The sequence below is a fragment of the Drosophila willistoni genome, assembly GCF_018902025.1.
Source record: "Drosophila willistoni isolate 14030-0811.24 chromosome 2R unlocalized genomic scaffold, UCI_dwil_1.1 Seg167, whole genome shotgun sequence".
Classification (NCBI taxonomy): Eukaryota; Metazoa; Arthropoda; class Insecta; order Diptera; family Drosophilidae; genus Drosophila; species Drosophila willistoni.
In genome coordinates, this window is record NW_025814050.1 from 1,862,666 (window position 1) to 1,885,214 (window position 22,549).

Sequence of the window (22,549 nt, forward strand, 5' to 3'; positions counted from 1 at the left end):
TCCAGTTGCTAGTTGCCAGTTGCCAGTTGCCATCTACCAGTTAGCAGTTGTTGGTTAGCTGCTTTTGACATTTGTTTAGCCCCAAGATGGGAAGGAGAGGGAAAGACAGCGGGCAAGAGGGGGCTCGAAATATATATAACAGGGAGAATTTTTGTGTGCTTTAGCAGATAAGCCAATTTATGCAGTTGTTGTAGTTATTATTTCTTTTTTGTTGTCTTTGAATGTGCGTGTTAATTTGGTTGAGGGGTTCAAAGAGAAAGCCATCGCAAGAGGCGGGAAGGATGGTAAGTAAGGGGTGGGGTTGGTGTTGTGTATTAGCTTGTGGTTTAACTTGGTTGTGCTCTATCTGTGTGGTTGGGTTAATAAGCTCAGATGATAAGGGTTCATTTAATATGTGGATAATTTGCTTTGTGTTTAAAACTTTTTAATTATCGTTTTGTACTTCAATCCAAGATTTCTACTGCATCGAAAAGAATTGATCTCCTAAATTTGAGTAAACTGTTGTTTTGAGTGCTTAAGTATTTAATTACATTTTGGTGACAAGCATCAAAGCGAATGAATTGATGAAATATTTGCGTAAAACTTTTCACATTATTAGAGATAAAAGTGCAAATTTAGGTTTAAAGTGCAAACTCTTGGCGTTAATTCCGATTAAGCCACTTTTATAATCGGAATAAACTAAATATATAATAAATATAAAACAAATCCTAGGGCTAAATTGAAAATTTGATATGCCATTTATCTTAGATTACCTAGACCTACAACTTCTTCAAAGAATACACATGTCTAACTATAATATTAAAGATTTTGGCAAGACTGCGCTGAACTATTGTCCAGCTGCGAAGAGGGGCTTTTCGTTCAAACTTACCTGAAAAAAAAACGTCGAAAGCTGGCAAGTCATTATCTAAATATAATTATCAAGAAACTACTGTAAACATTTTATATTTAACGTTACGTAAACAATATTTGTGTCTAAATGTTTAGAAGAAATAATGCTGTGCTTTCATTTTTGTGATTGCATATTTTAAATTATTTTGAAAGGATCTGTTTAATAGTTGACTTAATTGATGCACCTGCAATATACATAAGTACCATTATGCAGTTAATTTGACTAGGGATTACAATTTGTTTGATAATCCCAAAATGTCCTTATTAGCCTATCCCAAGAAGTTGATGCTTGCACTAGCCAATCAACTTTCTCTACCCCCACTCTGTGTATTATTTTTATCAAATCATCTACTAGAGTCAAACACCATATCGAAAGGACATATCACCTTGCCAGCAAAATGAACTCAACGCCAAGTGCTTCCAGTGAGGTCCTCTCTTTGGATTCATTCTCTCTTGTTTTTCGAATTTCGAAAAGCCGACAGGATAAACTCGTGCCGCGACGAGAAGCGAACCGATGTCAGCTCGTCGTCGGCTTGGACTAGTCGCCGCCTTTCCACCAATGGAGACGAGCGCCATTTCAGTAGTGAATCGGTTTTTCATCTGCACGGACGGAACAGTGCGTTGCGTTTGATTGTAGTTTGACGTAAACGTTGATTCTTTTCCATCTAACAGGCGATTTGCGATTTCACGCGAGTGTTTTTACGGGATATTCGACACGAAATGCTGCTCGGTGCGTTGTCATTTGCCGGTTTCATCCGCATCCTTACCCGAGACGAGTGCGAGTGAAAGTTCTGTTGTGGAAGTTGCTCCACTTCGGTGTATTATTACTCTCATACCATAGCGTGTTGCTGCTCAATTTAATGTAATTAACAAACTGTTTGCCCTCATGCGGCCAAATCATTTCTGAAACTAATTCACGGGGCTGGAGAAAGCATTTAGCGGGGTCTGACTGTTGACAAAATACCAGATACATATGTATAAGGACACGTTTGTTTGTTTGTATTTTGGAATCCACTGACTTGACTGCACCTATAAAGTCTATTTCGATTCATCGAGTTGTTTTAAATCTGTTGCTTTAGTTTTGGTTGTAATTTTAAAGGTTGTTTTTAGATTTGCCTAAAACAAAAGTCTTGGTATCTTAGTTACAAACAATAATGACAGTGTGTATTTAAATTAAGCAAAAGTATTTTCGTGGAGTAACTAAATATCGTCTGATTATAAAAATCCATGTATTTTATGAGATCAATCTTGTATAGTTCTTGATCGCTGCGATCGTTTTTGTGACGAAGAATTTAATTATTATTATAAGCAAACGATTTAAAAACGATTTATTAAAAATTGTTAAAAACTCATAAAGCAACCAAGTTGATGGCTCAGAAATATGTTGGAAATGTGAAAACATTTTCGCCCTATTCGACTAAAGTTTTGCAAATAATGTTATTAATAAAAGAAATACGTATGTATAAATAATATTTTCCCATTTTCAAATAGAATTGTTATAAACAAGAACTGAAAAATAGCTTTGAAAAAATTTGTTATTTCGCAATTTAATGTCATTTAAAATTCATTTAGTTATTGGTGTTAAAAACTATTTTAATATATTGTAACAAAATTAAAAAAAGTTCTTAATGAGTTGCTAATCTTTAAAACCGAAAGAAACAATACACAAATATGATTTTGGAAAAATACTTTTGGTTTTTATTTTTTTATTAAATGAAATCAAAAATAATTAAATCAACTAAAGTTTCGATATTAAAAATTTGTTTAAAGCTGCAGTAGAATTTATCCTACGAAATAAATAAATGAAAATGAAACGAATATATAACGATCTTCTCTTGAAAACAATGCAGACATTTTGAGTTACATTGTAGGATAAACATTTTGAGTATTCAGCTGTCGGTTCATGATCCCTTTGATTCAAATCGCTAGTCCATATAAATCCTGTAATCGAAATATGTTGATATTTAAAAATCAACAGAAATAATAGGAATCCGGATTCTCCTCTGCTTTCCCTCGTTAGCGACTTTGTCATGCTTCAGTATACCACTACGTCAAACTGTCGACGTTATGCTTCCCAGCCAAATCAACTTTGACAAATGAAATGATTACACAAAGTAAACAGCAAAACACGAAATACAAACCACCTGTCAGAAACTTTTTCGCAAAAGGCAAACACAGAGAGAAATATTCCCTGCCCCAGCAAATTCGCCCGACTCCCCAATTCCAATCCCAATCCCAGCCATCTTCGCCCAAAGTTGAACCTGAAGCTAAAAACATGGCAACATTTTACAAGCGGAAAGCCAAAAGGAATATTATCAACACAACAAAAATGCCAAAACCAAAGCGAACCCCAAGCCATCCCACCGCATTGTACCGCACCGCACCGCGTCTCACTGAAAACGCAATGGCTGATGCCTGCAAAATGGCAATGGCAACACTTCCGTTTCCGCTTCCGGCGCTGCGGGCGTCTTTCTCTTGCACAGTTGGCAAAATGTTGAGCAAACTCAAAGGCAACAACCAGAACCAGCAACAGAACCAGCTCCAGGACAAGGACAAAACATAACAAAGCTTGTTAGTGTTGTGCCCCAAAGAGCAACAACAACAAATGCATCCACCAAGCCTCGGGCCAAAAGGGCTAAGGGGGAGAAACTTTTGCGAAGCACGGACTGGGCCATGTTCCCGTCCAGACATGGAACAATGGCGACGAAATGCACAAAAATTTTAAACACTTTTAATATTAAAGCGTCCGGTATAGAGACACAAAGAGTGGCATGGCAATATTGGGGATGAACGGCTGCGAGGGGGAGGGGCATACAAAGTGCAACACGGCGTGCAACAGCAGAAGCAACAACACGAACAACAACAAAGCAAAACATTGCCACTGGCATGTGGGGCATGCAAAAAGCCGCGACTCTATGAAAATGCCATGCGAAAACTCAAAAAATAAAAACAGAAAGAGAATGGCAAACGTGAAGGAATTCGCACAAGTTGTGAACGTCCAACAAGACCGCTCACGAGAATGGGAGACAGAGAGAAAAGACAGAGCAGCTGACAGAGATAGAGAGAGGAAAAAAAACCGAAAAGAATCTCCAATACCCTTAACAAATTTAGAAAATGATCAATGATCAACTTGCACCTACTTGATCTTGGTAAAAAAAAATAACAGAAAGAGACAAACAATTATTAATTATTCTGCACTGAAAAGTATGCTAAATTTTTGTAAATAATTTTGATCTAATAATAATCTCTTATGTTGGATAATTTCCCCTTTCTGATATCATCAAAGAAAAGCCTAATGTGTACTACTAATTGATGTTTTATTTCTGTTTAATGTAAGTTCACATTTTAGTTTCTGCTACATCAGACTCTTAAAACTAATTTTAGTCCTTCGGATTTTCGTTCCATGAGCAAAATGTTTTAGTACTTGAATAACAAAATTTTCTGCAAATTGCATGTACCTCTTCTTTGCATTTCTCATACTACAACTGGAATGTCTAGGCCCTAAGGGGCACTAAGGACTTCGTTCTCATCCGCAACCTATTTGTGATTGCATTTTTGCAGTTCTTAGAATCTGTGGCCAGTTGCCCAGTCGCCCTGCTGGCTCTCTCCTCCTGCTTCGTGACGAAAATGTTTCGCTTAACTGGATTTTCAAATATTTATTGCAGTAAATTATTTTGTTGGTTACATGGCAAAAGTGTTACATTGTTTGTGCCTTGCCCTTTCGGCTCTCTGCAGTTGGGTTTTTATGGCTATTTAGTTTTGTGATTTTTTCATTGTGTTTTTTGTAAATAGGATTTAGAGGATTGAGAGTTTTGCGGTCTTAAGCCCAATTGCCGTATAAATTAAAGGTATTAAATATGTATAAATTGCATTTTATTTTTGAGGGCCAGATAAAAGAGTAATTTGTGGCAGGCTTACCCAAGCATTTCCATTTGAAGTTAACAATCTGTCTCTACAATCTGTTGTTTAAACTCGGCCATCGCCTGTTTACTTGGTCTTTGAACTTTCATGATTATATCGCAGTTAAATCAAATTAATGTCTAGTGCTGTCTAAGCATATTTCATTTAATTGCATATCCAAAAGTCAAAGGTTCTTCAACCTCAACACCTCAAAATTAAGTTTGGCAGCAAGAGTCAAGAACAAAATACAAGCAAACAAGGTCGAAAAGCTGTAGCTAATACTATAGACGGGAAAAACGCGTGTTAGCAGCAGGAAAAGGCAACAACATCGGCAACAGCAACAGCAACAACAACAATAACGGCAAATACAATTTTGACTTTTACCACGCAGCCGGAAACGGAATTGAGGGAGGTTTCTGGCTATCGTCTCCTCCATTTCATCGTTAAGTGCTAGCAAACCCGCACGTCATCATGATGGCCTTCACCCACATCATCCCCATCATCCCCATCATCATCGTCATCATCATCACCATCATCGTCATCATCATGACGCTCCATTTCAATCCTGTTGACGGTGTCGGTGTTGATTGCCACCTTGTTGTTGTTTTTGTTGTCGCTGTTGTTGATTACGCGCCGTTTAAGTGATTAAAGGTGAACAACGCCCCCGGTCTAAATCGCTCCGCGGCCCCCCACCCCCTTGAACACTCTATTGATGTCTCCGATTTCGTGTGGAATTTTTAGGCAACTCAATTTGTACTGTTGAAGCAGAAATAAAGTAAAGTAAAAGAATTTTTTGTGAGCCATCATGCGAAAGGCAGCAGGAGGAGCAACCCAATCACGACCACATTGCCTGGTCATTGTACTCATTATCCATGCCATCGTTGCCATGCTGATGACAGCCAGACCCACACTGGCCGAGATTCCCTCAAAAGGTAAGTGCTTTGATAATTTAATGAGCCAATTTCAACTGCGAGAAGGGTGGTCAGTTGGAAGTTGGCTTCCTAACAACTAATTGCTTGATTTACTGACTATGGACGACTTGCCGAAGAACTGCAAGTGCTGTACAAAGCGCTCAGCGTTTCCCTTTACCATCCGTAATAATCTTTGATAAGTAGATCATAGAACAAACTCATTAAATGAAAACTATAATTTTTCATCTACGACAATGGGGGTTCAAATCAAATACTTGACTTGATGAAATGAAATTGACACAAGTACTTTTTCTTTGATTTTGAAGATTTGGTAAAAGTAAGAAAACAATGCGAAACATTTTCTGGACATCAGCAAAAATCTTTTTGGTTTCAAAACTCGTATTTTCAGTGCTTCTACTAATAAATCTTGGAATTCCCAATATTAGTTTAACTTTTTCGCCTTTAATGCCGTTTTCGATATTAATGAAAGCTGAGTTGAGTTTGAGTATACAAGTCTCTCTTAGTAAGAGTTCTGCATCTAAATAGATTTTTAAGTACCTCTTGAAAATTTCTAGTCATAAACTAATCTGAAATGTTACTTCTTTTGGATGACTAGAACGAATTTCAAAAAATTTTGTCACATTCTTTTACTATCTTAGATAATCAACAAAAGTTCAAAAAGTTTATAGTTTATTGTGTGAAAAGTACTAGATTTATTTTACGAGACTACCAAAAAATGTATGAATATATTGAGTAAAAGAATGTACCAGAACAATAATTCAAATTCTCAACCTAGATATATTGAAAAATATTCAGTTCAATATCTTCGAGTAGTTCCAAAAATGGAATTCCATTTAAAAAGCCACAACTAAGTATCTGGCCAACTTGACATTTGCCAAGAAAAATATTATATTTTTCGCTTTACCATGCATAAAATCATAATATATCTTGAGATACACACTCGTATTCATACACACACACACACACACACAATATTGAGAAAGGGAGTCGACGGAAATGAGAAAATAGTAAAACAAGCGAGACAGAGAGACATTCTGAGAATGGCCCAAACGATAAGTGACAAACATGGTAAGGGCAAACAAATGTATGTATATTTTATACTTACATATGAAAAGTTGCTTGCGGTGGAGGGTGTAAGGGCAAGTGGAGATGTGAGGGGGTTGGTGGAATGGGACAGAAGATGCACAACTGTCAGATAAAAGCGGAGAGTATTTTGCGGGAGCTTCGTTTGCCCGCAGGTGACATGTTAAACGTCTTGTAAGCATTTGCATTTCCTTCTCGTCGCCCATAAAATACAACAAGAAGACAAGTCTGAGAAAATGCAGAAGAGGAAGAGGGATAGCAAAGCCATGGCAATGGGAAGATGTGGAAAAGTAAATTTGCTAAAAATAAATAAATAACTAAACAAAAAGCAGAAGCATCTTTTATCTAGCGACAACTTCAAAAAGGGTTGAGATGTTGACTTTGGCTTAAAGCATATTTGATTATGTCATAAAATATCCTTAAAAGGCAAGCTCCTCCAATGTCCTTGGCTCCCAATCTGCTCTCTTCTCCACCGCCTTCTCCACTTCCGTTTTGAAATGCCCTTGAAGCACTTGCCGTTTACTTTACTAAAGATAAATTTAAGCAATATGCAAATATGTACAAGAAAATTGGGAAATTATTTTTTCATAAATTTTCTCTTCTCGATTTTTGTTTGATGTGAACGAAACAAAAAACAATTTATTCAGCAAAGCATTTGGAAATAGGCTCAAGCCTCAATACCAAGGAACCAAGCTGAGATGATTTTCTTCACTAAATTGCTTTTAATGGCAAGAGTAAATAGTTTTTCCAGCAGCAAAAGGGAATTATTTACGGATAGAATGCAATCAGATACACTTTGAGATAATACAAAATAACATTTTCTTAGGTTTAATTGAAAAGCACCAGACAGTGAAAGACTTTCTCGATTATGAATAATCTTTCGAATAAATAAATTTTGTTTTAATTATTTAATTAAAAATGCATTTAAATGTCTTGAGAAAAAGTCATAGCAGGGATCCGTATTAAACAACACTCGGACTTTATTCTATGCACTCTATTGCAATTGGTAAGAGTTGATTTAAGTAGAAAAGTGATTAAGAGTACCATTATCAGCAATCTTCCACCAGATTCGGATTCTACGAAGAATTCTAGGATACTTTCGTCAAGACTACTCGTATGGTCTCTAAAAAATGAATTCCTAGACCGCCGTAAGAAGCCTGAAGTTTTTGTGTTAAGGAATATTTTGGTAGTTTTTTGTGTTTAAGGTATGAAAAAATAAGTACTTATTGCAAATACTTATGAAATTTGTTGTAATAATAAGAATCAGAATCGAGTTTAGCATTTTTAAAAATCTTCTCTTTTTTCAGTACCTTAAATACATAAAAAATACTCAAAAATACCTAAGCTGCAACCGAAAAAGCGGAGGCTTCTCAGCGCACAGGCTTCTTTCCGCGGGCTAGGAATTCATTTGAGACATATGGTTTCTTAATGAAAGAAACTCTTATTTTTTCATAGTATCTATATCTGGTGTATATTATACATACATAATTGAAAAAATAGATATCGGAACACAAACATGTTCATCAATTTAGCCTCAAAATTTTGCCATGGAATGCGACACCCTAGTAATTCGACAAAAATTGATTTTCCTTCACTTTTCATAAATTGCTTTTGCATACATTTTAAAGACTCTGTTTAGTCATCGGGCGTCAGTAGAATCGGACCTTAAAGTTCTTTCTCTTTTGTCAATTTAGATTTTAGGGAACACAATTTTTGCATTTGCAAGTTTATAGGGAACGGAACTTGCTTAACACTCTACAATTTGGCTCCCCTCCCTGCCTTCTTATGGGAAAAGTCTTCTCGTTGGGAGAGTAGATTTTCTACTTTCATGGCAGTAAAGCATATTTTATTGCCCACTATTTTCGTGTTATTTCCGTTTGCCATTTTCTCGACAATTCTGGTATGGGTGATTTTTTTTTCCATACGTTCTTGTGTTGCTTCGCATTTTAAAGCATTTTGGTTTTCTTTTTGCCTAAATGTCCTTGACTGCATTATAAAAAGGAACTGCACACATGGGTCCACGTCCCTGTCTCTGTCTCTGACACTCTCGCACACTGTGCCACCCTGTAATGGCTGCGGTTCGTTTGCGAAAAATTCTTATTATTAAGTATGAGCTCGCGTGTGCGGCACATGCATTTTTCCGCCATTATTACGACTTCCGCAGGAGTCGGCGGGGCGAGGAAACTTATTAAAATTTTTCGTGCCGCAGGCGTTTACCAACACTGGAGGGCGGCCTGGCCCAGACCTCGTGCAATTTATGTTTTTCAAGAATTTTTGTGTGCTGAAATTCTTGAAATAGTTTCGCGTGTTGCAAATTGTTAACGAAACTAATCAGCATATAAGAAAATGCAGCTGCAGAAGGCGAAAAAGCGGGAGAGAGTTGAAATGCCGCTGGCAATTGAAATAAGACTGTGGAAAGTGTAAGTGTTTGCTAGCAGGAAAATGTATTTACTAGCCTTATTTATGGACTTAAAGTAGTAAGCTGAGCGTGCAAGAGAGTTTTCAGCAAAGTAAATATTGCAATTCAAATGAATTTGTTAAAAATTTAAATATTCATTTACATGCTCGTATTCACTTTAACTTCGATTTAAGTTGCTAAGACTCCCCCACACCCACTACCACCCACCCATCCATCCACTCACACACGCAAAAAAGAAATTGGCCATAAAAAGCTCATTTGTGTGGCTAACGAGGACGCCCACCATCGACTCAGCAGCTCGCACAGCTTCCAATCAGCCAATAAATCAAGCAATATATTATACGAACGATAAGCATATTGCTTTAAAAAATATAACAACGAGAAATGCCTTCATTTCATGCCTATAACAGTAACTCAAATTGTGCCACCCCCTCCCCAAAAAAAAACATCCCCTCCTTGACTGAAAAATCAAATTTGGCTAATTTATTAAAAACAAACGACAACAGCAGCAGCAAATTGCCAAAGTGACGCCAAGCAACCAAAAGAAATGAAAAAGCCCTTCGCACCGACTTCGTTATACCATGCACCAAGTACAAATGCCTTTCTTAAATTCCCCTACACAGAATTACAGTATTGTAACGAGTCTATTAAACAATATACCCCTTTTCTTTTTAATTACTGGGTGAATCAAAATTCAAAACAAAAATATTTAAATGACTTCCGTGTGTTGGCAAAAAGAAATTGAAACCTAAAAATGGAAAACTTACCAATACATACATACCTATGTATATATGTATTTCTGTAACTTATTTATATTGCTATTGGTTTTGCCCCAAGCTCATATTTCTAGGCGAGACTAAAACTTAAAAGGACGAGAAAAACGAAAATAAAAATAAATTGTTTTCCACAATTTAAACATCTTTAAAGTAGAAAATACTGTGTGAAACTTAATATGTAGATGTTTCAATATAAAAATTTACTTAATTCGTATTGATTTAAATAAAATTCACATTCTGTATTTTAGATCAGACCACAAAACGCTTCTTATTGAAGGGAAAGTTGGAGTTGAAAACAAATACCTACAGAAGACGACAAACTAAACCAAAAGCAAAGTGCTGAAGAATTTTACATTTTTAGTCTCCTATTTCTAGTTTGCATTTAATCGGTTAATTGAACAGTTCACTACCCAAATCCGTTTGATTTTGCTGCTGACATTGTATCCTTAAGCTATGTTATATCACATGCATTGAACAGGGATCTAGTGATCATATCCGTGGTGGTATGAGTAATTTTTAAGATTTTCATAAACTAAAAATAAGGAAACATCTGCGATTTGTGAAGTTTTTTTTGCTTTTCCGAAACTATTTTTATTTTGATTTTGATCTAAACACCAATCGAGAGTTAGATGGAACTTGTTTAATGGGCTCTTCCGGTCCTTCAGCAGACACACACAAACGCACGCACACACACACACTCACAGAAGCGCACACCTCGAGTAGCAGTGCGTGTCTGTGTGCCGTTCGTGAGGTGTGAGCGGGTCGCAGTGAGCGCATTGACAACTTGCGTAGCATCCTCGTGCCGAGCATTCCGTGGTCCAAGCTTAGCACATGAACTTGTTGCGCCAAAAACTATCGGTGGCGAGATCGTTGTTCTTAGGTGGTCCTTGTTGGCTGGTTGTCGCAGGCACCATCCCCGGAGAGCTGGCGGCACTTTCAGCAACTACAGGTGAGGTGATTCCACTTGTCATTGGCAGGACTGCAGGCATTGACAGAGGTGTTGTATTTTGGTAAAGCACCAGACGTTGATTCACAAGATTCTTTGCAAAATGACATTTATGGTGCTGCTGTGATTGTTGGTGATAAGCGGGATGCTGGAAGGTCGCCTGTTTGGGCGGCGAGGCATCTGCTGCAGCAGATGTTTGTCCACCTGAGTAGCTGCGCACCTCCATTTTTTGCGGCGAGCCGCCACTTGGATCAGAAGACCCAGAGGAAGCCTTCTTTGTGCCCTTGGGTTTTGGTTTGGGCTTAACAATGGAACCTAAGCCCATTTGACGGACCAGGAATTTCTGTGCCATGATCAGTTGCTTCTTTTGCTCCTCCTCATCCCAGTTGTGGTGCTTCGACATGATGGCCAAAACACGAGGCAGCATCTGCAGGGCTGCTACGGCATCCACAAAGGCGATACGCAACCGTCTGGCTATGATGTCCACTAAAGTGCAGGCGTATTCGTGTCTTGCAGCGTATTGAACCTCCGCCTCTATGTACGGGAATAAGGGATGCAATCGTTTCTTCAAGGCTGGAGTGGCCTCCGACAAGAGAACGTGACCATTATGTCCGTAAGAATCGGAAATGTGTTGGGCCACGTCCATGGGAACGTCGTAGGCCTGCACAAAGTTCAGAGGCGTCATGCAGCACCAACCTTCAGCTCCATCCAGCATCAAGTCCTTTGTACAACTGGGGGGAGCCTCACGATCAAGATCGCAGTAATCAATAGCGGCATCCACAGCTTCTTCGGCCATGACTCGATATGTGCTCCATCTGCCTCCACCAAGGGTAATCAGTCGGCAGTCGCTGATCTCCAACAGATAACTACTAACAGGCTGCTGCTCCGGTGCATCCTCAGGCGGAGAGCAGGGCCCTCTCATAGCTCTGGATTGAGCAGGACACAATACATTTGTCCTCATGCCTGTCCACGCACTGAGCACATGGCCAGACCCTAACTGGACACACTCATCGAAATGTTCCCGTGCCATATCCAACAGCTCTTCGACATCTTCGGGTGTGGGCGCTGGGCTCTTGCACAAATCCTCCACCTCGCCATCCGTAGTACCAAGGATCACTCGATTCTCAAACGGCACCATTATGAGAGAGGGCTCGTCCTTTTCCGTGCTAGGGCTAAGTAGACCATATTGGTTCGAGCCGAAATATTTTGGCAAGGACAAATGTGTGCCCAGGGTAGGCACAGAAATGGGCAGCTGAGTGTTATCGTCCATCAGCCGCACCGTATCCGTGTGCGCTCCCGTACAATTGATTACAGCCTTGGCCTGAATGAAGAACGTCTCTCCGGTAAGGATATCTTTCACGCCCGCACATCGACAGCATCCATCCTTCCGGATCAGCTCAGTCAACTCCATATGGTTTGCCACGTTGGCGCCCAGTTCGACGGCCGTCATGATCAACGCTATGCACATGCGGGCGTCATCGAGTTGTCCATCGTAGTAAACCAGGCCGCCCCTGAGACCATCTTCTTTCAGAAGGGGGAACTCAAAGAGAGTCGCCTCTTTCGAGACGAAATGCGAGCCACGCACATTCGACATTCCCGCAACCCAGTCGTAGACCTTTAAACAGAACCAGTAAATTGGCATTTGCAGGGCATTGTAGATTGGCATCAACATCGGTTGCACGCGATTCAGGTGCGGGGCTATCTTAAACATGGTGGCACGTTCCTCCATCACCTGCTGCATCAAATATAGCTGGTCGAAGTTCTTCTCCCTGATAGCTGCACTAAGATACGATCCGGCGCCATCAATTAATTTGCTCGACTTGGAGCTGGCACCGCTTGAGAAATCGTCCGCCTCGATCAGGGCAGTCTTGAGGCCACGGCACGCCGCATCCACAGCACAACCGCAGCCAGCGGCTCCACCGCCAATTATCAACAGATCGAAATCTTCCTGCTTTAACGCATGCAGATGCTCCTCCCGCGTAGGCACCTTCTTCTGCATGCTTACCCCATGTGCTTGGTGAAGTTGCAAGCCTGTGGCTGTCCGCAGCAAGTGGCAAGCCTCCGATGAACGGCAGCTGCCACATCGAGCCAAGTTGCAATAAAGTTTCGAAAGCATCTTTCAATAACGAAATAAGAACTGGAAAAATGAAATGAACCGACCCAACTATTTTGGGCTTACTACTGAATTTTGAATTTTGCACCCGGTTACCATTCTACAATTGCATCTCACGGTTTTAGATATTTATACGAAAATTGTTTCGGTACTTGCAAAATTTAGATTACTGAAATGCTACAATATTTTAGGCGAAATGAAAATCTTAATACACAACCGAGTTAAATGATTTCGACAAAGGGAAAAACTAGAATAAAGGCCTACTGAGCACTTAAGTAAGTCTACATTACTGGAAATTTTCAGAGTACAATGTACATATACACCAGCTAGCTAGCTACTCGAAAATAAAAGAGAAGTTGCTTCAGGACAGTTTTCTTGACAAACTTAAGCTCTTTCGTTTGTTCTCTGATTAAAGCCCGAATAGTGCGAAGCCAACAAATATTTAATTTCTTTGAACACGGATTGAATACTCCCGTGCTTCATTGATTATTCTGCTGTCTTGGCATAAATAGTTAGAATGAGAGAAAAGCTTCTGCTCTCCCATCCACCCAGAGCCAATTAAAATTAATGAAAATTATAGATATGCGGGTCGCCGTTTCACCTTATCGTCCGTCTGCTCCGCCAAGAAAGGTGTCACCCTGTCACAGTTTCTGATAATTTAAACTCGTGACTGGCCTTTAACCGCAGAAGGGGCAAAGCCGGAGGAGAGGGAAGTAAATTACTATGCTTAACACATTAAGGTTGGAAAATTTAATTACACAGAATGACCGAAAGGGGGCAGCAAAAACAGAAAAATTTCTTGAACGGGAGGTGGAACCAGAAACAATGGCATAGGCGTTGTCCCAGTGGTTAGACACGCTGACGGTAGAGAACAACAAACACAAACATGGGCAACAACATTTTCCCTTTGGGGAACCCAAATGATCCTGGCCGAGGTGTAAGAGGGGGCATGCGAGTGGGACAAGGACAAACAATTGGTGTCAACATTGGGCCAGAACTCTGACTTTCACACGCTAATGAGTTTGTTTAAGTAATTTCAATTCATTTGTTAATTTTCAACTATTGTCTCTCTATTGACTTTATTAATGTTGCCGTGCCGTGGCGCAGAGGTCCTCATCACTCTGACTGCCAGAGCGGTGTCAGCCTGTCAGTCCTTCAGCCTGTCGCTCTGCTTGTCTCTTTGTTTGCCACTGGGAATACAAGTATTTCACATTGCGTGCTCATAATTATTGGCAGTGTCCTTTTGTCATTGCCCATCGAATGGAGCTGGTCATTAATATGAATTTTGCTTCTTTTCCTTTGGCCTGATAGATAAGTAAATTGTGCACAGTTGTGCGCTACACTGATAAGATATACGTATCATAAAGTAAATGGATTTCAATTTTCAATTCGTTATGTAATAAAGGATACTAGAACTTTTCTACCATTCAGTGAATTTAATTTATTTTTCTGATTATGTACATATTTATTTCAATGATTTTTTTTTTAATCACTGATCCACATTAAATTTTATACACTTATCGATGGATAGGGCGCAAGAGCGAAGTCACTGGTGGATTTCTTGACCCTTTCTGCGTCGCACATTGTCACCGTGCCCATGCCCATTTCCTTTTGCAGCTATTTCACAGTATGATGCAGTTCAGCTTCTTTAATTTCGCTACTCCACGTGAGATTTGTTCCCAACATCCACTGCGGTTTGGGCATACTCGAAGATTACTGCGTATGAACCCAAGTGAGGGCCACGTCAAAGGGTATATTGAAGGTATGGGATATGTCGTAGGGCAGCTGCTTCGTCCAAAGCTGAGCTGCATCTAGGGGAAGCTTTGCAGTCTGGCACTCACAAATGACTGGAAGATTGGCTATTTGCACTGCCTTGTCAATGGCGTCTTCGGCCATTGCTCCACTTACCACAAGCAATGGTAAGCAAATTGTGCTCACTGAGCAGTAAAATGGATCGTTCAGCTATCGGATTGCATGTACCCGCAACATTGGGCCGTAAGTCTTTCCAAGCACTTAAATCATGCTTTCAGGTCAAATTAACCTCGGGCCTTAGCTTTCACCGGAATTTATCCAGCAATTGTTCAACTTCATTTTGAGTAGGCTCTAATCCTAATGGTCCATCGCTGCAGCCTAGTAGAGCATGCCCCTTCTAGGGCATGACACAGAAATCATCTGGGTTGAGGCCAAACTATGACTTATCGCAAAGTATCCCGACAAGACAATGTGGGTCCCGGCGGATTTTTGAGCCATGGCTTTACCTTTATCAGAGTCCAGCCGACGCACTGAGTTCACAAATGGACCGGTCGCACTGATCCCGCACTTGGCACTAACAAGGCAAATGCGACGCGATGGCAAATCCACAGCAAAGACGCTTCGCATACCATTTTTATCTATCGTCGTCTTTTTGGCTTGGACATAGTTGCTACATTTGCCTTTTGGCGGGCAGCTGTGAGGGCCAGAGCCAGACAAAGCCAAGCATCGTCCATCTGTAGTTCATAATTGTCCAGAGACCCCTTTAAATTCTCTTCGACCGCCAGTAGAGGACAAGCCAATTGCGTTTCTTTGGTCGATAGAAAATGCGAGGACCTTACATTTGAGTACATTTACAATAACGCGTCAAGTCACTGTAATTGTCTACGGGCACCAACATGGGTATTGCCTTTACCAGATGAGGGGCGATCCTCAGGAGTGTCGCCCTCTCTTTCAGTGAATAATAGAGTAAGTGCAATTCCAGGACATCGATTCTCCTCAAAGCCGCTTGCAAACTCTGCAATCCACCATGGAGCCCGACTCGACTTTAAGCTAGCGCCGTTCCCAAAATCTGACGCATCCACCAACGCCGTTTTTAGTTCTCCAGAGTCATCCAGAGCACAACCACATCCCGTAGCACCAGCTAAAACAACAAGCACGTCGTAAACGTTTTTATTGAGATCTTCAAGTGGCTGCTTCCTTGTCGGTAAACGCTTGAGATCCTATTTATGCCGACTCTCTTGATGAAGATGAGAAAGGAGCGTTGGGCATTGACGGCCTCACATGAGAACAAGGACAACTGATTTGAAATTTGTAAAGCTCCCACACGATTTTGAAATCATATTCTTTCCATTTTTTGTTAAAACTCAAGATTTTGTTGTCCTTGGAACCATAAGGTATTCTTTAATTCGTTTCGTACAGAAGTTTTCGTACAGCAGAGTTTCATGCTCAGGCTACTTTGCATTATTCGAAATTGTCACACATACAAATTAAAAGTTCCATCTATAGAAATTTACTATATAGTTTCTAAAATCAGTAATGTATAATGGAGGTTAAATTATTGTTCCAATGTGTGTTCTTAAAAAATATAGCTATAAATACTTAGGTATATTGAGACAAGTTTCATTGAAAATATTTGGACAGTTTTTATTTGCCTTTTATTTGGATTGCATGTTTTTCAAGGTAAACCTGAGCTCAGTGTATTAGCCACCTCCCATTCAGCCAAACACACAGTAAACATCGAGTCGTAGTGCCAGATAGGATCCAAACTAACCGAGAGTGAAGGACTGCTGACAGCAATAGCAACAGCCTAAATACAAATTTCCGGTTTAAGCCACATAACAAACCAGGCCTGTTACCGACACCAGAGTTGCCTTTCCGGCTTTCCATTGCCCTGGTGACCCCGACGACCGCCCACCACTTTGTTACATTTCGTTACCTCGCCAAAAGTGCCTCAGCACATTTGGACCTGGGGTCCCCGTTTGGCCTTGTTGCTGCAACTGGCATTGTTTTTCTTTCTTTTTTTTGGCGTGTGGCTCACCTTTTTTTTCTGATTTTTTCGTTTCTTTGTTTTGTCCAAGGGTAGACCCCCGGCAGGAAGGGCATTATTGCAGCTATAAAGTCAGTGCCTTGAACTTTTTTCTGTTATCCCTTGTTCTTTTTTCTTGCTCTTTTTTTCGTCGCCTTATTGCTATTGAAGTTTGTTTTTTATGGCCTGGCCGAGCTTGACAATAAGCACGATGGCGGCAAAAACTTTTCCACTTCTCATTTATTATTACACTCTCCTGCTTCTTCTTTTCCGGCTCGCCCCCACCATTTGTTGTCAATGTTGTTGTTCTTGCTGTTGCTGTTGTTTTTGTTGTTCTTGTTGTTGTTGCCAGGACAACCTAACGACAAGAGTGAAAAAAGGAACACAAATCGCAGACCCCGACAAAATGCAAACAAGCGCATGAAATTTGTCTAATATTCCTTTTTTTTGTTTTTGTTTTTTCCCTAGCTGTGTCCTAGAGTTTTCTTTTTTTTCCCTTATTCGTGAAAATTAAAATAATTCAAATAAACGATTTGTTGCGCTTCGACTAGCAATCAGCGAGGTGTTAAGTGGCACAAATTGTCTGCCAGATGGATAGAGATTTCCCAGAAATTTGCTGACAAAAGTTTTGATTTATTTCTGCAAAGTCTGGAGCAATTTTGAATTGTTTATTGTTTCAGCTACAGGTGCATTTAACAGAAAATTTTAATTAGAAAAGAAATGAGTCACAAAAATGGTTAATTTGATCGTATGTGTCATGTACTCATACGAATGTGGTACAAGGCTAATTGTAAGACTTATTTCATAAAACATTTTCGCATATTTTCATTCTTTAACTTACAAATACCTTTTGAGCATACCTAAGCAAAGAAAAAGAAAGTTTGAGTCTCTTAAATTGTTTGTTAATTCTTAGGTATATACCTTTCCATGATCACTTCTTTCTTATTACTACTAAAACTACATAAACTAAATGGTTTGTTTTTTACTTGATGATTTACAAATTTTAAGTTGAGAAATGGTTTTAATGTGATTCATATCATAAACGTCGATCGGACCCTCGAACAAAGGTAAAATTAAATGCCTTAGAGTAATTATAAGTCGATGGGCCATAGGGATTAGGTTAGTCTCAATGATTTCAATGACAGTATTTATGAATCCATTTTCAATATTGATGTTCATATTAAATGACCTAGTGCATAAAAGTAAAATCAACTCAAACGCGTAAAATCCTTCCCTTTTTAATCAGTATTTAAATAAACTCTACCCTAAGGATGGAGCATGTGAGTAGATGCAATGCTGTGGATAACCGCAAGTTAAGTGTAGCATAACTAAAAAGCCAACGGGGTATTGGGTAATCGATATAATATACAAACAACAATAGAACAAAAGAGTCTGTTGCGGTCCAGAGACTGGGGCAGGATAAAACCGAACCACAACAGTTGCTGCATGTGGCAAATACAAATAAGTGGCCGACTGACCACAAAATGGCCAACGAAAGGGAACAATTAAAAAGCTCCAAGGCTTAAGTTTGAGAGCAATGAAAACCATCATTCTCCTTCGCCGGCGCATTGAGTCATTAATTTTAGGTAAAAGTAAGCCAAAGCATTGACAAGTTGTCCGGGGATAAGGAGATAAGTGGGAGGGGCGAGACGGGGAATGGCTTGCAACCTTTGCAATTTGTCCACATCGATTAGTGTCTGGGCTGGACAGGTTGACAGGCATGTCCACGTCTATTATTTTCAACTTAACATGGTGCGCGCCTTTAACAATTGGCCGGGACATTGTCCTTCGGTCTTCGTTTCGACAGAGTTGCGACTTGCTCACCGCAAAACTGCACAAACGGCGACCTACAAGTTACTTCCTTCCGTTTGTGTTTTGGACCCAGTGCCACGCCCTGCTTTCTCACCTCCACCCATCCTCAGTTGGTCTACACACAGAGACCGACATACACGCGTTGCTGTCCTTTCTACTTCGTTTGCCCTTTGGCTCGGTAATATCTTTAATGTTTTTGTGTTTTTTTTTTCTTTATATCGTTGTTCTTGTGTTTTTGTTTTGGTGCCCTCTGGCAAACGTGTGTCCAGCGGAAATGACAACGACAGTGGCAATTACATTGTTGCATGACACAAATAGTGTTGCCTACAACAACAGCAACAACAATTGCTGCAAGCACGAAACAACTGAAGGAAATAACAAGTGGAAAAGTCTCAATGGCCACTAGTCGCACCGAGAAATACCCTGCATCTGGAACAACATATGCGTCAAACTTGAAATAACAAATTCAATATTTTTAATATTACCCATAAATACACTTCAACAAGTGCTTTGACAACAAAAGATCCATAAAGACATCTATTCAAATTTGTAATTTTTTGAATAATTTTGAAGAGTAATAAATTTCCTTCATATGAATACACTGAAAATTTAAATATTTAATTTTAAATTTAATAAGATAATTTAAAACAAATTCAAGTGAATAAAATATACTGAGATTTGAAATATCTACAAACATAATTCTGGTTATGGATTTATTTGCGAACATTTCTTATAAATGGGAGAATTCTTCAACACCGGAACTTGAATATTTTGTCAGTGGAAATGACGAACTTTTCAGTTCTATAATTATTAACAAAGTTTTGAATTTTGCTTTGAATTTAATTATTAAGGGATTATTTCATCCAAGTCCCAACTCAGGGTATTACAAGAATTGTAATAAAATAAGTTACTAGTGTTAACCAAAAGCTTTTTCCCCTTCTTTCTCTTTTTGCTTACCCTCTCGCTCACTCTCTACCTATCTCTTTTCTCCTGTTCTTTCTTTCCAATTTTATATCTTTCACTTTTTCAGATATTGTTTGTGGGGCGTAAGGCAGCGGAAGAGGTTAAAATTTAATTGATGTCATGTCGTGAAAAATGCGGCACCAGCAATAGTTGGTAGTGGCGGCGCTTTAAGCGTGGCTACGTTTATTTAATTGTTATCAAATGTCCTTTGTTTATCCGCAGTCGTCTGCATATCGGTCTTTGCTCGGTGTCCTCCAGGCAAACCCATTTGGCATTTGGCCATTTGTCGAGTGCCAAACTAATTGCTACAAATTAGCGCCTTTATGCTCTCAGGCCACTGGCTGAGCATTGGCTTCGTTTCGCCATCCATCGACCTGACCGCTCCGCCTTGCTCCCCCGTGCCGAACCTCCTTCCGCCCACAGCGGGGCCTGCCCATACCTGTGCGTGTGTAGGGCTCAATTATGCCTGAATATATTGTACGACAACAATTTGTTGACTATATTTGAGTTGACAATTGTAAATGCCTTTTGGGCAACATTCATTACGGACCCACCTCCCAGCAATTGATGGACTTTGTGTTTTTAGCAAGTGAGAAATTATGGCCTTTAAATGGCCATGGAAAGTGATTTGTGAGATAATAAACATACTTAAACAAAATAGTGTCCATTATACTGAACTGTTAAACAAATTCTAAGATAATTAAATTAAGTTCACTTAAGGGTTTAGAAAAGTTATTTAAAAGTAGGTACATTAAATGTTAAAAAAAGAGGGTCGGGGCTAACTTCGAGCGCGTCGTAGTTTGTATACCCTTGTACATTTTTTTTCCTTACTACTTTACGTATAACCAACAACGTAAACAAGATTTTGTCTAAAAATGTCTAAAGTTGGCGAAAAAACAGCCTTCAAACCTAGGCAATGCATGGATATAAGTTTCCAATTTTGATTTAGCACAAACATCTTCTTTAAACTGAAGAATATTAAATTATAAGGCAATCGTGTGAAAACTACCAAAGTTATTGATAAAAGTTACTGAGCTTTTTGATATAGTTATCCGATTTTGATCACATTCAGCACAGTCATTAATAAGCATACTGGACTGACAAGCACATTTTTATGACAATCGCGTTCAAAGTAACAAAGTTTATCATAAAAATCACTGTTTTGACCGATCGCTCCCTTTTTGCAAGGATATACAAATTATATTTTTATTATAAGATTATCAATATTCCAAACCAGGCCGAATATGGATGATTCTAAGAACACTAGTCTATTTGTAAGTTTATTAAAACATTTACCTTCATACCCGAAACTCCGACCTCGACCAATCAAGTAGTTCTTTCAACATAGTAAAAATATTAAGTTAGATAAATAATTTTGGAGATTTTAAGATATTAATATTGTAACTCAATTATTTTTCCCGTATTCAGTGGAACTTTTTGTGTTTATTCATTTCTTTTCTAAAAATCAACATTGTTGAGGTCACATATACTGAATGTTGAATAGAAGCTTTTCTTCATTTTAAAACCATTTCATTCTAAATTTCTTTAAATATGTTGGTTATATAAAAATATTAATGATACTCATTGTCAGGTTTGGTACACAAAGTATTAGTTCATTGTAGTAAAAGTATATTTTTATAGAAGAAAGTAGTAAATTCTATAGAATCAACTAGAGTCCTAGTCTCAAGATCCTCAACACTTTGGGGATAATTTGAAAATTTTTGTTACTCATAATTTCTCAGTTTGACTAGACACGCAATTTATATTTTCTTTCAAGAGGTGTATATGGGTATTATTTGTCTGACTTTGCCTTTTAAGTTGGCAAAGTATGTAAGAGTTAAAAATAACACAAGCCGACATGATCTTTGGTGACTTTAATTTGGGAAGTGCTTCTAACTAATTTGGTTACGCTTATTCTGAATATGAACTCGATTTTTGCCCTTCACGTCCAGATTTATCAAAATCAGGGGATCGGGGATTGGTAAATGGGCACCCAAATGTAAACTATAGAAAGTAAAGTAATTTGTTTTGTACATTTTAAACAAATTTTAGATCCTACTTAAGAAAAATATTTCTTGTTTGCAAACATTATTAATAAATAATCAATTTGTTGAATTCAAGAGATTTCAATAACTGTTTACAATTGAATAACAGAAATTTTGTCGAATCTCTATAGCATACTTTTAGGTTTAAATTTTACAACCTACATTATGGCAGAAAAGTACATCTTTGTCTTTTCATTACACCTAAAATAAAAATGATTTTAGTGTGATATTATGTTTATATTATACAATATTGCAAATGCGGTGACTTTTAAATAATTTGAACACATTTTCCGTAAACCTGACGTGATGGAAAAAAACCAGGTATAGAGCTGCGATCACCTTCAATTACTATAGGACATTATTAAACTTAAAACACTTTTCATGACCTCAAAGAAGTCGACCTGTATAATCGGAGAACTGTTTTCAGTACATTAGTTAATAGTCCATAATCAATGTTCGAAAACTTACTACATACCCGATTACTTACTTAATACACACATTTTACTGAGCAACATATGAAATATTTTATTGATTTGTAATTGTAATGAATAAATATTTAAATCTCTTTCAGGTAAGAGTCGTGTATGAAGATCTGACAAAAGTTTCCCAAAAAGTTCTACCCGTAAGTATTTGATTTTTTCAATTTCCTCTGACCTTTGGTCACGCCCAGAGAATCACTTTGTCCTAACCTGATTCCGTGTGTGGGGCTTCCCGCCCCTCTTTTGGCACTTTATCACCTGCTTGGGCATGGACAGCCATTGGCTCACACCGACACATCGACCATAACATTTAATGGCGCTCCGCTTAATGCTTGTAAACACATCAGGCCACGCCCCTTTGCCCTCGACAATCAGTAGTTGTGTGGCTATGTGTGTGTGTGTGTGTAAGTGAAAA

At 38.9% G+C, this 22,549-nt stretch overlaps 2 protein-coding genes across 2 annotated transcripts in view; one reads left to right on the forward strand and one right to left on the reverse strand.

Moving 5' to 3' along the window:
* Positions 1-1,486: 1,486 nt before the first annotated feature.
* Positions 1,487-22,549, forward strand: part of LOC6644066 — a 59,406-nt gene continuing 38,343 nt past the window's right edge. The window contains exons 1-2 of the mRNA XM_023176754.2: positions 1,487-1,750; positions 5,530-5,720. Of these exons, the coding sequence (XP_023032522.1) occupies positions 5,594-5,720 (127 nt within the window). The 5' untranslated portion in view covers positions 1,487-1,750; positions 5,530-5,593. The remainder of the gene's footprint in view (positions 1,751-5,529; positions 5,721-22,549) is intronic.
* Positions 10,555-13,296, reverse strand: LOC6644067 (glycerol-3-phosphate dehydrogenase, mitochondrial). The gene has a single exon (XM_002066507.4). It carries the CDS (start codon positions 13,058-13,060, stop codon positions 10,823-10,825), a length of 2,238 nt encoding a protein of 745 aa, XP_002066543.2. The 5' UTR covers positions 13,061-13,296; the 3' UTR covers positions 10,555-10,822.